Source organism: Eutrigla gurnardus, assembly GCF_963514095.1.
Source record: "Eutrigla gurnardus genome assembly, chromosome: 9".
NCBI lineage: Eukaryota > Metazoa > Chordata > Actinopteri > Perciformes > Triglidae > Eutrigla > Eutrigla gurnardus.
The window spans coordinates 11,170,777-11,185,430 of record NC_139923.1 but is presented as its reverse complement, the minus strand read 5'-3'; the positions used below and the strand labels follow the sequence as shown (position 1 = coordinate 11,185,430).

Genomic DNA, 14,654 nt, shown 5'->3' with positions numbered 1-14,654 from the left:
ACAGCATACACATTTACGAGTATCACGCAAACGTAACATCAAGTGCACAGACATTACGTGGACCATTTGAACGCAACAGCTGTTGACGCCTCCCCTGGATTAGCTACTCGATCTCAGAAGATATGGATGGGTGTGAACTGCATAGACATACGTGAGGCCTCCACATTGCTTAAACCGTGTACACTGATTAAGTCCCTTCTGCTAGCTACGGTACCCAGAGAGAAGGCTAGCTAGCAGCTAGCTGGGTAACCGACCTAGTTCATAACAGCGTTACATCATTTTGGGTCGTGAGGAGCAAACGCCTACTATTGCATGCTCCGTGACATTAGCAAGACACACTAACCTGTCAAACTAAAACAAGAGAGTCAACGCTGCACTGACTTTGTAGATTTGTTTTTCCGAAGGGGCTGTCAAGACGCGACTGGTTTCATCGTGTGCTGTGAGTAAAACGAGCAAGCTATTGACATGTTTCCGCGACGTTTGCTGTAGTAATGTTAGAATTTAGATAGGCATTTGGCTAGTTACGTTAGCCTGCGTGCCTGACTGCTAACGATAGCTATTTATGTGTATCAAGGTAAAGCCTCTCAGATTAACCACTGCGCAACACTGGCTGTCTGTCCAGCCAGGGGTGTTAGCCATTTCCACTGGCAGAAACGTCAGGTAGCCCTGGCTTGGGCCTAGCTTAAGTAGCCAACAGTTACTTATTTATATAACCCATCCAGCTACATTGTTTAGCTTGCAATCGTTTGATAGCATGAGTCGATTGGCCGCGACAGCCCAACCAATCAATACATTCCAGGTAGTTTTAATCAAGATTGATTTCCACAGTAGTAAGCAGCACTGGCGGCCACCTTCGCCAGTAAATGACCTGCTAATGCTAACAGTGACGTTGAAGTTATGAAATGTTTGAACGCTGAACGGCCTCTGCTGTTTGCTACTGCTGTCTGTTAGCTGCGGGCTAGTCGACCCACTCCCCCACTTTCCCCAGTATGCAGTGTTGACGCTAAGTTTCTGTTTGTTTTCAGATTTTGAGCCAAAAGAAGAGTTATGTCCTGTCCATGCACTTCGGCTGCCAGATTGTTCATAAACAGTGCCCACAGAGGTAAGAAAGGGAACGTACAGCCCTTACCAGGGCTGCATGACATTGTGCTACATGCTATGGTTTGTGAAGCAGGTCTGCAGTTCACTCAGGCTGCTGTTTGTCCGTCACGTAATGTCAACAGCAGGTGGAAACGTCTTTAGTCGGGTGTTTCGTTTACTTCGCGTTACATCAGCCAGTCTTTCATAGTTTCTGAAGTAATAACACATCAAATACAAATACAAAATAGTTATGTTGCTATAAATAAGCACACTTCTTACCAACCTGAGACGTGCATTAATTAACATATACAATGTATAGTACAAAATGTACAACAGCTACAGCAAGTATGCATACCGGTATTATGGACCTATAACTCCAAACCATGAATTGCATGACTGCAGATTTTTTTTTTTTTTTTTAATAACTGATAAATGAATTAGTCCTACAAATGTATCAAAATTGTGGAAAATGGCCAACGCAGATTGTCAGATGTAGATGTTTTGTTTTGTCCTACCAACAGCCTGAAGATATTCTTTTTACTATCATACCGTATATGAAAAAGGGGGGGGGGAATGCATATAATCACTTAAGAGAAGCTGGAACCAGAAACTTGGTATTGTTGTTTGGTATGTTTGCTTCAGAAATGAGTGAAATTCTATTTGTGTGTGTATATATTAAAAAACTTGCAGATACTTTTTCCGTTGATTAGCCAATGGATTGACTACTCATTTCAGCTCTATTTGGACAACAAATTGAAGTTATATCTATATTTTTTTGGTTTGGTATTTTCTTGTTGCCGAATTATTATTCAGGATAATGTGTTGCAAAGGCAATCAAAATTATTTTTGATGACATGATCACTGTCCCATTTGTTGTTAGGAATCTAAAGGGATGTTGCTGTTGTGTTTACAGGATTGTCCTGCTACCGGATCCAGCTGTTTTCTCTGAGTCGTCAGGCCTCTCGAGAAACTAATTTACCTCCCCGGGTACGGGTGAGGTCGTTTTCAGAGACTGCTGTCTGCTATGCTGCTAAAGATGGCACAACAAAGGACAGTGGAGGTGATGGTGGAAAGGTAATCCCTTGGTGGTTACATCTCATTTGTATCGCTCTTACATGGAAGCATTACACATGACTACGTAAATGGAAGAGATTGTAGTAATGTCATTTAATGTGTGTGCTGACGCAGTCATTTTTACACAGAAAAACATCAGTGAGGGGAAGAGGCTCTCTGGTTCTGGAGGATCAGGCAAGGGGGGAAGCCAGCTACGCTGCCCTAAATGTGGTGATCCGTGCACGCATGTAGAGACCTTCGTATGTGAGTAAACTTCTTAATGTTCAACAACCAGATTTACCAAGACATGACCTGATGACCAGAAATTCATATAGAACCCTTAAAATTAAGAGGAGGAAAAAAACGATAACTTGTGCATTGGCTGAATAAAAAAAAACTAAAAACAACAAAGCAGACAGTAGAAAGCCCTAGCAGATTATTATTCTTATCCACATGTCTGTGTTGAAATATTCTTTATCACTTTCACCCTCAACCTTTTTCATTTTAATTCCCTATTACTTACTTACTTGCTTTAACATGGAATGGAACATGGAATTATCTTTCCAAGTTAATAGGTTTGTCCTGTACCTTTCATTTGTTGTGTATAGTAAGGCCCGTCCTTTTTTTCGTAGCCCACAGAGACGAGGTGAAAGGTAGTTTAATACTTTGAAAAGTTATTTCTTACACATAATACTGTCAACTGAATAATACTCAAAGCTCACAGAACTAAGCAGAACGTGATTAGGTAGTGAAACTACCACCTGTTGTGTCCGTCTGCCGAGGCACAGACAATATTTGGTTTGTCTTTTGTTTTGTTTTTCAACTCCTGATGCATACAAGCAGCAGCAGTGTATTGTCATCTCAACATAACCCATGAGTATCAGTAGCAGTGACAGAGCAGCCTGGTGAGAGACTAAGTGTCACATTGAAGTGCATTGTAAAGAGAGAATTCATTCAAATATTTTGAAAGCAAATGTACCAGAGAACTAACTAGGCAGTATGTGTCTGAGCAATTTGTTTTCCACATGTATCCTGTTGCATCGTGTGGATGAATCAGCAAGTTTCCCTGTAGGTCAGGACCAGCAGCAGACCATTTTTGGCCATTTCATAATTTCAGCACTATTTGCACCCCTTCTCATTCTAAACAGAGTTAAGAAATGGTGTCACTCAGCTTAATGATCTGCTTACAATTCTTAAATGTGTATGTCAACCAGATTGGGAAATGTTTCATTATTAAATGTGATGGGTGTTGTTCTTTTGTAGCATCAACAAGATTTGTCAAATGTGAGAAATGCCATCATTTCTTCGTGGTTCTGTCTGAAACGGACTCTAAGAAGGGGCTAAACAAAGAGCCAGAATCTGCTGCGGAGGCAGTAAAACTGGCTTTTGCACAGAAACCCCCCCCTCCTCCTAAGAAGGTGAGAAATTGAAGCAGGAAGTCAAATATACTTTTAAAGGACATTCATTGAAATGTTCCATGTTGTTTTGTAATTTGAGAATACAATAAGTATTATGATATAATAAGTATAAATAACCTTTCTTTCCAGATATATGCTTACCTCGACAAGTACGTCGTTGGCCAGTCCTATGCAAAAAAGGTGTTAGCGGTTGCAGTGTACAATCACTACAAGCGCATCTACAACAACATCCCTGCTGGGAGTCGACAGCAGGTGGAGGTGGAAAAACAGCCCTCTCTAACACCTCGTGGTCAGTATTACTGTCGTCTATAGATATTGCTTCATTCTGCTTATTATTGCTGTAATTCTCCTCCAGTTCTGCATTAGAAAATGCCATTTCTAATGTCTGGTGTCATTTTGATTACATTTAAACAATTATGTACATAATGTACATGTTTTTATATTAATTTCCACTTGAATCAATCAATTGAATGATGCTTTTCCGCTTTCAAAACAGGCTATCAGCATAGTCTGAGCAAATGGAAGTTTTGAAAAACTGATTTTCTTTTGTGAGTGTGAAAGAAGAAAACATGGTTATTTTGGCATCAAGAGATTTTGACAAAAGCTCAATGTTCTGTACCTTTTTGTGTTTAGACAAAATCTGGTTTACTCAAATGTGCAGAGCTGAGCTTTGACCTACTTCTGGGCTCTGTTGTTGGTTTCATTCCATGCTCGACGGCCGAGACAGACAGGAAATATGGGGGGAGAGAGAGAGTTGGGTGGAATGGCATGCACCAGGAACTGCCATTTAAAATCGGAAAATCACTGTAGATGCCACCATTTGGGTTATCAATATGATTCTGGGATTGATCAAACACCTTTTTCCAAATGAATCTTAAATATGGAATTAATATATCTATAAGAGATATGATAAATGCAATAGATAACTGTTGATGCATTCATGCATGAATACAGAAGTAATACATAACTACTGACACATTAAGATGTTGCATAATCAAGAGTAATTTACTCATAAAATCTACACAAATAACTGATGAGGTTGCAGCAGTGGCCTTACATGATATCATTATAATAATCTGTATTATTTGGCATTTGTTCAATACTTATATCACAAAAAACTGTATAAAAGTATTTGCTGGACTGTAGTGATAATGCCATAACGGTAATGATTAATGATATTATTGATTTGAGTACTTTCATCCTCTTCCTGTAGAGCTAGAGATGAGAAGACGAGAGGATGAGTACAGGTTCACAAGTAAGTGACTGGTCCTCCTTACTGTTGTCTTTATCAGAGGCCACATAAAAAAAAAAAACTCAAAACAGCATTTTATGTCATTATTTTCACGAGTTGTACAAATGCCAAAATGTACAGACTGCTGTGTCTCCTCAGAGCTTCGTTCTGCCTTTCACAGGTAGACGTTTCTAGCAAAGTATTTCTAGTCACGCTCAACCTTCAAACACAGAACAAAAATGATTGATCAATACACCGGATGATGCAGTTTATATTAAGTGGGAAGTAGAGCTGCAATTCTGGAGCAGACACTACTGATTTACAATGTGTACAAATAAGCTACCGAAAATGAAGCAATGCAGTTATGCTTGTTAATCTTGGACTGACCAGAGAATAAGATAATGTAACCCAGTGACCCACATTCATCTGTACTTTTTCTATTTTAAGTAACTCCACACTGGCACAGTCTAGGGCTCCCATATTTGTAGCCTGCATAAGGAAATATTAATATGACATGTGCTCCATCAAGTAATGGGCTGTTTTAAATAAAAGTTTCTAGAGAAGTTCTTACTTTTCAGTCACAAAGCTAACCCTTGTGGCTTTTCTTGACATTGCAGAACTGCTGCAGATTGCGGGGATCAGTCCTCATGGAAATGCTCTAGGAGCGTCCATGCAGCAACAGGCAAGCCAGCAGGCGCCTCAGGAGAAGAGGGGCGGGGAAGTCCTGGACTCCACACACACTGACATTAAACTGGAGAAGAGCAACATCATACTTCTAGGTCCAACTGGCTCAGGTTAGTGTTGTTTTGACGTTGTGTTATATTGTAATATTGCACAGTGACATGCAAATCATTAAGATTTACACTCTTAACGATGCGGTTAATTTGTGAGTGTGGGCCTTTTTTTGTCAAAATAAATTTGATCATGCTTTTTCTTGTTTTTCACAGGAAAAACACTGTTGGCGCAGACACTGGCACGTTGTCTGGATGTTCCATTTGCAATATGCGATTGCACCACACTAACTCAAGCTGGATATGTGGGGGAAGACATTGAGTCGGTTATTGCCAAACTGCTGCAGGATGCCAACTATTCAGTGGATAAAGCACAGCAAGGTGGGCAGAGGGACAACACAGTATTTACACTTTACCAACACAGTCACTATAGTTTGCGCTCATTTAAGATAATTTCGCCAACAACAACAACTGTTACTGATGGTATAGAAACTATAAAACATTGGCATATCAATATTTTTGGAAAAACTTGACCACTCAGTGAGCCCATACACTTGTAAATATTAAATCTTTTTTTATTTTTACATCAATTGCTGCATATTCAGCTACAACCTCTTTAAACTTTTCTAGGTAAAGAATGTGTTCTTGGCTTAATCTAGTTGTTTATACTAGCAGGAAGAGGAAGAAGTAAAAAAAACAAACTGGGATCAGCAAAACTAAACATCAGTGTCCTTATTACATGCCTGACTTACTGCTGCCCTGTAACTTTTGAGCTCTTTCTTCCCATTGAAACCCTTATAACATGATTAAAATGGGATATATTTAGTTAAGCTGAAATCCTATTTTGTACACACAGTACACAAACAGTTTATTAGAGACGAGGACTGTCGAAAGTAATCTTGAAATGTAAAACCTAAAGCTGTCTTGGCTCTGTCCTTGTGTTTCATGTGCAGGTATTGTGTTTCTGGATGAGGTCGATAAGATTGGCAGTGTGCCTGGAATCCATCAGCTGAGAGATGTAGGAGGAGAAGGAGTCCAACAGGTCAGAATTCAACCTGAGTTGCACTAAATAAAACTATTATTGCAGTTTGTTTAAAGACATTCATGTCAGGATGCATTTCCTCGTCCTACATTTATGTTATTTTCCTGTCCGTCAGGGGTTACTTAAACTCTTGGAGGGCACAATCGTCAATGTTCCTGAGAAAAACTCCAGGAAACTAAGGGGAGAAACGGTGCAGGTAGACACGACAAACATTCTGTTTGTTGCATCCGGTGCCTTCAACGGACTTGACAGAATCATCAGCAGGAGAAAGAATGAAAAGGTAAAGTTAACACGGCGCATGTGTACCGACTGTCCGCTAATGTTTGTCATCAACCTGCCTTTAATTAGATTTTCATGTTTCATGACTCTTTAGTATTTGGGTTTTGGAACTCCCTCCAACCTGGGGAAAGGCCGGCGTGCGGCGGCGGCCGCAGACTTGGCCAACACCAGCGGTGAGACGGACACCGTGGCAGAGATCGAGGAGAAGGACAGGCTGCTGAAGCACGTCGAGGCCAGGGACCTGATTGAGTTTGGAATGATCCCAGAGTTTGTTGGCCGTCTTCCCGTGGTTGTTCCTCTGCACAGCCTGGATGAAGAAACGCTAGTCCGAATTTTGACTGAACCACGCAACGCTGTGGTGCCCCAGTACCAGGCTCTGTTCAGCATGGACAAAGTAAGGGCTCTAATGCAGTGGGAACTCCAGTACAGTGTTAAGCCGTGGTCAGACAGGCAGCAGCATTGTGTTAAACAAACGAAGCCCCCCTCATTGGTTTGGATGAGTGTTTTCTCAGTGGGGGTTTCAACGAGGGGGGCTCCGGCTCAGCTGTTACCACAACACAAAGCAGCGTCATCTAGTCAAATACCTACAAGTGCACATTCCTGATATCAACCCAGTATTTCTACTGGTACACGGTTTATTGTTTGACATGTATGTCCCAATGTTTATTTGTTTATACCTCAATGACTGTTGTGTGTTTTGTTTCAGTGTGAACTGAATGTGACTCCAGATGCCTTGAGGGCCATAGCCAGGATGGCTCTGGAGAGAAAAACTGGAGCTCGTGGGCTCAGGTCCATCATGGTATGTGATTTATTTATGTGAATCAAACTTAATTTCTTTGTAATTTTGATGTAAGACAATCATTAAACATGTCCTCATTTCTAACAGGAAAAGCTCCTTCTAGAGCCCATGTTTGAGGTGCCCCATTCTGACATCATGGCTGTTGAGCTGAACAAAGAAATTGTCCAAGGAAAATCCCAACCCAGATATATCAGGTCAGCTCCCAGGGCTACATGTGTGTCATGTCAAGAGATCAGGTTCCTTAAGGCCAGCTCACCTGGTCTCCAATGTTGTGTAGTTTGAAACCTGAACTGGTCTGTTTCCATTTGCATTTCTCCAGAGCTCCAGCCAAGGAGTCTACAGAAGAAGAATATGACTCAGGCATTGAGGAGGAGAACTGGCCTCGGCAGGCGGATGCTGCTAACAATTGAACTTCATGTCACTCATTTCACCTAAAGACAGTCTCCTGAAGTCATTAGATCAACGTAAACCTTTGGATACCAACTCTGGGTTGTGCTATAGCCTCTCACAAATAGACAGTGGACACTGTAGTAGAGGTAATGAAAGCTGGTGGTTTTCACTGATGAGTGTTTTCATGATGAACAAGTTAAGAGAGTGTAACGACCTTTGGTCCGGTGCATCAGATGTTAATTTTCTGGCAGTGCACTGGCAGGGTGGACCTTTATAAAATATTTCAATCTCTGGGGATTGGTAACATTTTTATCGATATAAAGATAATGCAATTTTATTCACAAAAGGATTTGTAGCTGGTTTTGTTTTGTCTTTTTTGTGGTCATGGGCTGTGTTGGCAAAGGAAGCAAATGGAAATGATGGGATCATACTGTCCACCTGAAAGAAGTGGACCTGCAAACTTGTAGATGTGATGTAAGCATGTCAAGTAATGCCTTATATCATAAGGGCATAATATTCCATGAGCATATCAGTATTCTGATGTCTTCTTCTTTACCACCATTGTAATAATGGTGTTCACAGTAAAACCGGTACGCTGCTTAGTAAGCATTTTGGACGACATGACCTCTAATTAGAACACATTGTGAACTGTAATGTACCAGCAAACTAAAACAGCAGGTGCAAAATAATGGTGACCTTTTAAACAGCCAGAATGGTTATTTTTTTCAGTGTTTTGCTTCCTCTTGTCGCCCTCCATTAGGGAATGTGTCTGTGTTTAGTTTCAGGCCTCTTTCTCACAGGATTGAGTCAGAAGGCGGTCTCAAAAGCAGGATTAACAGGTTAGCCAGGTAAATCTGAAGTGTTGACAAAGCATCCTCTGATGTTTTGTTTTTTAGTCCTCCAATATACAGCACAAGACAGAATTATATTTTGAAATCTGACATTCATTGTCGGGATCAGACTGATAAATGTTTTCACAGTTGGCTGGATGCCACTTTAAACCGGCTTTGTCGGACACCCCTCTGAAAAGTGCAGGTATTTCTATTTTCTTTGTGCGCCCCAGCGTTGGAAACCCACCTCAATGTTAGTGATGTATTTTCCTGTTACTAAATGGCATCTCTCAATACACAGTTGTAATCACGCCTAAATGCTCTCAGACTAAAATGAACCACACTGCTGTACTCTTTAAAATGCTGTTTGTGCTAATACATGAGATTAAAATAGACCTGTTCTCCTTTTGCTTATAAGTTTCCTTTTCTTTTAGCTAAATTTAAAAGCAGCTTTTCTGTTTTCAGAGGTCTGTTACGGAACATGTAACCACCCCACCCCCAAGTTCCCACGTTTGTGACTCTTAAATTTATTGTGGTTGTTGAAAATCTATAAATAAAATGTAAATCTCTGTACAGCATTTTAAGTGTTCTTTACCTTTTAACTTGTCTGTAGGGACAAATGCACACTTTAAAGTGGTCCGGTTGTGACAAAACGTTTCTCAACACAACGAATCACTGGAGCAGGACATGACTGACGGACATCACAATGTTTTTTCCATCCTGCCATGCTATCACCTTAATGTAATCTGCTAATCTCTGGAAAGTATCGTTCTGTTCTTTGTTTTCCAACACCTCAGCATTTCCTAATCCCCTTTCCAGTCCAGATTGAAATGACAAAGTCTCATGGTCTGAAACATGGCTTTAAATAAAGATGGAAATTATAAAACATTTAAAAAAAAAAGAGAATGCATCTTGTATTAATGTATTAATAGCAAAACATAAAATAATAAGAAAATGATTCATTATTGGTGCTATTTTATTGTTTAGTATTACTAGGGTATAAATGTATATTTAAAAATATTAAATACACCATTTTTTCTACTGTATGTGTGTAGGTAGGATTACAACGGATGTCTTGGTGGGGGGGGGGGGTAGTATTGGTAAACATCTCCTGTGATGATGTAAGAGGCTTAGTGATGAAGAGGCTTATCATCGTTAATAATTTACTCCAAACACTCGTCACTGCTTCAAAGGGAGAGAACACCTGACAAAGGTAAGTGTCAATACAACTACAATAAAGGTCTGGTGTGATTCATTAAAACTCAGGAAAGCTTGTGTTTTTCTTCTAATGCAGGTTGTTTGTTGGTGAAAATGAACTGTCTGGAGGACGTCCCTTTTCAGACCCTACTGGGTCCTCTGGAGGAGGAAGTGCAGCTTGTGACGGCTCCAGACATCACTATATCGGACTGCCATCTGATACTACGAGACACTGAGGTCACACATCCCAGCATTCACTTCATTTTAATGTCTTTCTGGTCATTGTCAAGTATCTGTCTGTCTGTCCACTTACTGTTGAATTGCAACTTATGCATAATTACATCAGATGTGTCACAGCCTAGAAAGAAAAATGTATATTATGCCTTATATTTAAAGGGACAGTTCACCCTAAAATCAATAATACATATTAAGCCTCCTACCTGTATTGCTATTCATCAATATTGTTCTGGTGTGAGTTTGCCTAGTGTTAGAGATATTGGCAGTAGAGATGTATGCCTTCTCTCTCTATTATAGGAGACATTGCTGTTTTTCAAATGTATTTTGCTACTATGATGAAGTCAAAGGCTGGAGTGTAAAAAGTGTGTGACTGAAAATCATTTTTTGTGTGTTTTTTGCTGCAGTACGGATTCAACCTGGAGAGATGGATCTTAACATGGCAACAGCCAGTCTGTCGGGTGCCATCCTGCCCTCCCTGCTGGCTGATGTTCAGCAGCCCTCAGGATAGGCGCAGGGCCAAACACAGGAGCAGAGACACATGGGCCCAGAGCCCCTGGCCCCGCAGCCACAGCCTGAGCTCTGCAGACACCCGCTGGCTGCACCATCGCACTCAGGTCAGGTTCTGCATCTCAGACTCGGAGGATGAAGATGGCTACCATGAGGACAATGAAGCCTCCTCCACTGAAGATGCACCTCGCCCTATCAAGAGCAGAGAGCGGCCCCGGAGCGCTACACCCAGAGACGCGCTCTCCAGAGTCAAAGACATGCACTATGGTCCTTCCACTCACCTCTGTAAGCCTTCCTCACCTCAGAGCCTCAGAGGCCACAGAGGCTCTTTACCTTGTCTTCATGACTGCAGGCAACCTCTGCGAGCAGTGGAGCAGCACAGGCCCCAGCCGGCCAGCCCCCTCCCCCACGGGCAGAAGAACGCCAAAAAGAGGCAGCGTACACTGGGCTCTGTGGGCAGGAAGTACTCCATGAACACACCGCCTACTCCCTCTCGACCCAGGCTGCAGCAGCAGCGACCCTCCTCTGCAGGGCCCGTTGTCAAAAACTGCAGACAGAAGGTTTTTTTTTTTCTTTCAGTGTCTCTGAAAAAATCTGAATAATTTCTTACCTCTTTTTCATAACCCTCTATTGGTATCTGTTCTACCCTTGCCATCAGGCCCTGAGGAGCGGTGGCTCTCGTGGGGTTTTCTTTGACACAGCAGCAGAGTTGTTGTCGGCACTCAGCCAGGAAGAGAGGGAGCTACTTGAAACCATCACAGAGAAGGGCTACCCTTTACGCACAGCTATTCTGGCTCTGCAGAAGACGGGCTATCACAGCCCAGAAAAGGTAGGCACCACTTTGTATTAGCGCTTATGAAGAAAAAAGGTTATTTTCAGGTGTGTTTATGGATCTCACTTCCCAGGGCTTCAAACAGTTTCAAAGCTTTTGATTTGTGAATGTTGCCACAGACACCCAGTTTTAAATTCTGCAAAAACAAGAGGGCTTTCATCAGTGAGGCTCATTCACCATTGTGTGACATCATTCGGCAATAGATAGTGACTTACATTTATTTAAATGCATGATTTGGAGGTCATTACTTTAATCAACTCTTTAATGGTTGATAGAAGTACTTTTGAGTAGCAGCGACTGAAGGACAATTTGATTATTGAAAAAATACAACAAATAAAGCAACAAAATATCCTTATTTACACGTTCATGTGGGATCACAAATGTTAAAAAACATTAAGTACCGGTATATAAGCATATTTAATTTAAAACCCTATAAGCAAAAATGTCTTTACAATTATGTTGAAAATGAACTTGTGTTTTTTGTACTTGATCAAGAACAAGCTTGTCATTCTCAATTATTTTTCCTGTTATAAACAGATCCTGAAATACCTGGTAGCCAGTGACCGTCTGTGTGAGTTGGGTTATGATGAAGCTCAGGTGGAGGAGGCCTTGGAGATGTTTCAGAACTGTGAGAGCAAGGTGATTCCCGCTGATCAGTGTTAAAAACTATACCACAACCATACCATAATATGTATCAATAAATGATTTATATTCCATTTCAGGCTGCTGAGTTCCTGCATCTCCTGACTCAGTTTAATGAGATGGGCTTCCAGCAAAGTGCAATCAAAGAAGTACTGCTTGTGCATGAAAATCACCGTGAGAGGGCTCTTGAAGAACTCATGACACACATGGCTTAAACAGAACATCTGTATGGAGAATGGATTATTTTCTACACTACAGTGTGTGAAATGTACTACTATTATACAGTATAAGATACAGTGTGGTCAAAATAGAATACTTAACAGATACTGCCTTCTGACTCAGAGTTAACATAAAACCTGTGCAACTTAGCTAAATATGGGCTAGAATGAAAACATTCATGTACAATTAGAAATGATAGGTAAATAAATATAATAGGTACAGACGGGCATATTTTGCTCTTCATCAGAGATCTTCAACAGAGGGTCCGGGACCCCTAGGGGGTCTGCAGAGTTACTGCAGGGGGTCCAAGAAATGATTTGACCCCACACTTTTTTCTCACAAAAATGTAAATATGTACAAACATATACATTAACATGAATACAACCTATAATAAGCAAATATAAATCTTCCTGTTTAATGTTATGGGGTCAAATTGCGATGTAGAAATTAAATATGTTCTATACACAATTTTATACTATATGTAAAAGGGGGTCCCTCCACCGTGAGGCAAGGGGTCCTTGGCCTGAAAAACAAAGACCTCTGGTTGAGATAATGTTTCACTTAAAAGGCTGCAACCCCAAAAGGAAAATGTCAGATGCCACACTTGGTACAAATATCAGTAACTTGCCACAAACTGCTATATGTATACATTTGGCCTAACCCTGAAATTCAGACTTACTAAAACAGGATGGCATTGGAGCAGCTCCAGGGAACAAGTGATTGAGTCTTTGGTATCTCAGGAATTGTGTTGTGGTTTTTCACAATTTTGTTATGATTCATTCCTCCAATAAAATCAATCTGTTATGTTTATTTATTGTACTGTATGTATGCATTGTCTACCACTATGTTGATGCAGATTATTATAATTTAATTATAATAATTGTTACTGTACTGCCAAAACACAGAAATATATCAAAAGTACAGGTCAAACAGATGTTGACTGACATTCAACAGGGATGCCAAATGGTAAGCACTGTTGAGGTTCACGAGACCTTAGTGCACCACTTGGAGTGTTTCTTAGATGGGAGAAGTATTCCTTGTTTCGGTCTAGTGACAAGATCCTACAGCAAGACCATCATAATCATGATTATGTACTTTTTCACATCTTTTTTTTAATTTTGCTTAATTTCATATTATAAGATCATAAAGAGAGGGAAAGAAATGGTAAAAAAAATGAAAAAATTAAACGTGTGAAATAATATGCCATAAATATTATTAAAAATCATTATTGATAATGTCAGAAATATAATAATAGAACATAGTTTTACATAAATATTTCATGACAAAGTATAGTTTGCCATAAAAAGGGCATCACAAATGTCAAAGCATCGTATACTGTTAAAAATGTCATCGAAAGTCATAGTAGAATATGAAAACTCAGTATATATATGTATACACACTTTATGTATATATCATAAAGTGTCAAACAACAAATGTTTGCAAATTTATACTGTAAACATATGCAATATAACAATATAAGGCTTGTCTGACTATTCCTTGATACACTTTGGCTTTTGACGACTATACTATTTAAATAATTTTTTATTTTCACAACTTTTTTAACATACTTATCTATGAATATTCTCAAGACTTTTTCCAGCCTACTAAACTTTGAATATTTTAATGACTTTTTTCTACCTACAATACTACGACTTTTTGGTGACATACCATATTAGTTTTTTCGTGACTTTTTTGGACATACTTAACTACGACTTTTCAAAACTTTTTTCAACATACTAAACTATGACTTTTCAAGACTTTTTAACATACTAAACTATGACTTTTCAAGACTTTTTAACATACTAAACTATGACTTTTCAAGACTTTTTAACATACTAAACTATGACTTTTCAAGACTTTTTTCGGCATACTATATTACAACTTTTTCATCTAATTTTTCAACATACAAGACCTATACTTTGACTTTTTCTATCCACACTATACTGTGACTTTTTTCCGACATACTATGCTACTATGAACTTTTCCGACATACTATACCATGACTGTTTTTGACATGTTAAACTATCACTTTTGTCGACATACTATACTATGAGCTTGTACTAATTCAGCTCAATACTGACTTTTTAAGACATACTATACTATGACTTTTTTTTCCCCATCACCTTTTTGGACATTCAATACTGACTTTTTAAGACATACTATACTA

General features: G+C 39.8%; 2 protein-coding genes across 4 annotated transcripts; both read left to right on the top strand.

Moving 5' to 3' along the window:
- Positions 1-199: 199 nt before the first annotated feature.
- On the top strand, positions 200-9,426 carry clpxb (caseinolytic mitochondrial matrix peptidase chaperone subunit Xb). 2 transcript variants are annotated; one of them, XM_084017587.1, is made up of 15 exons: positions 200-439; positions 1,026-1,102; positions 1,994-2,154; positions 2,283-2,397; positions 3,397-3,551; positions 3,681-3,840; positions 4,765-4,806; positions 5,400-5,576; positions 5,730-5,894; positions 6,467-6,555; positions 6,671-6,835; positions 6,929-7,228; positions 7,541-7,633; positions 7,721-7,827; positions 7,953-9,426. In XM_084017587.1, exons 2-15 carry the CDS (start codon positions 1,048-1,050, stop codon positions 8,041-8,043), a joined length of 1,875 nt encoding a protein of 624 aa, XP_083873713.1. In that variant the 5' UTR covers positions 200-439; positions 1,026-1,047; the 3' UTR covers positions 8,044-9,426. The 2 variants fall into 2 exon arrangements, with proteins under 2 accessions (XP_083873713.1, XP_083873714.1); XM_084017588.1 differs by lacking the exon at positions 4,765-4,806.
- A 594-nt stretch (positions 9,427-10,020) lies between these two features.
- Positions 10,021-13,297, top strand: LOC311018617 (uncharacterized protein). Of its 2 annotated transcripts, XM_084017652.1 has the most exons (6): positions 10,021-10,063; positions 10,147-10,287; positions 10,692-11,354; positions 11,453-11,623; positions 12,164-12,265; positions 12,349-13,297. In XM_084017652.1, the coding sequence occupies exons 2-6, from the start codon at positions 10,165-10,167 to the stop codon at positions 12,481-12,483; spliced, it is 1,194 nt and encodes a 397-aa protein (XP_083873778.1). In that variant the 5' UTR covers positions 10,021-10,063; positions 10,147-10,164; the 3' UTR covers positions 12,484-13,297. The 2 variants fall into 2 exon arrangements, with proteins under 2 accessions (XP_083873778.1, XP_083873777.1); XM_084017651.1 differs by lacking the exon at positions 10,021-10,063 and having other exon boundaries at positions 10,071-10,287.
- The last annotated feature ends 1,357 nt before the right edge of the window (positions 13,298-14,654 follow it).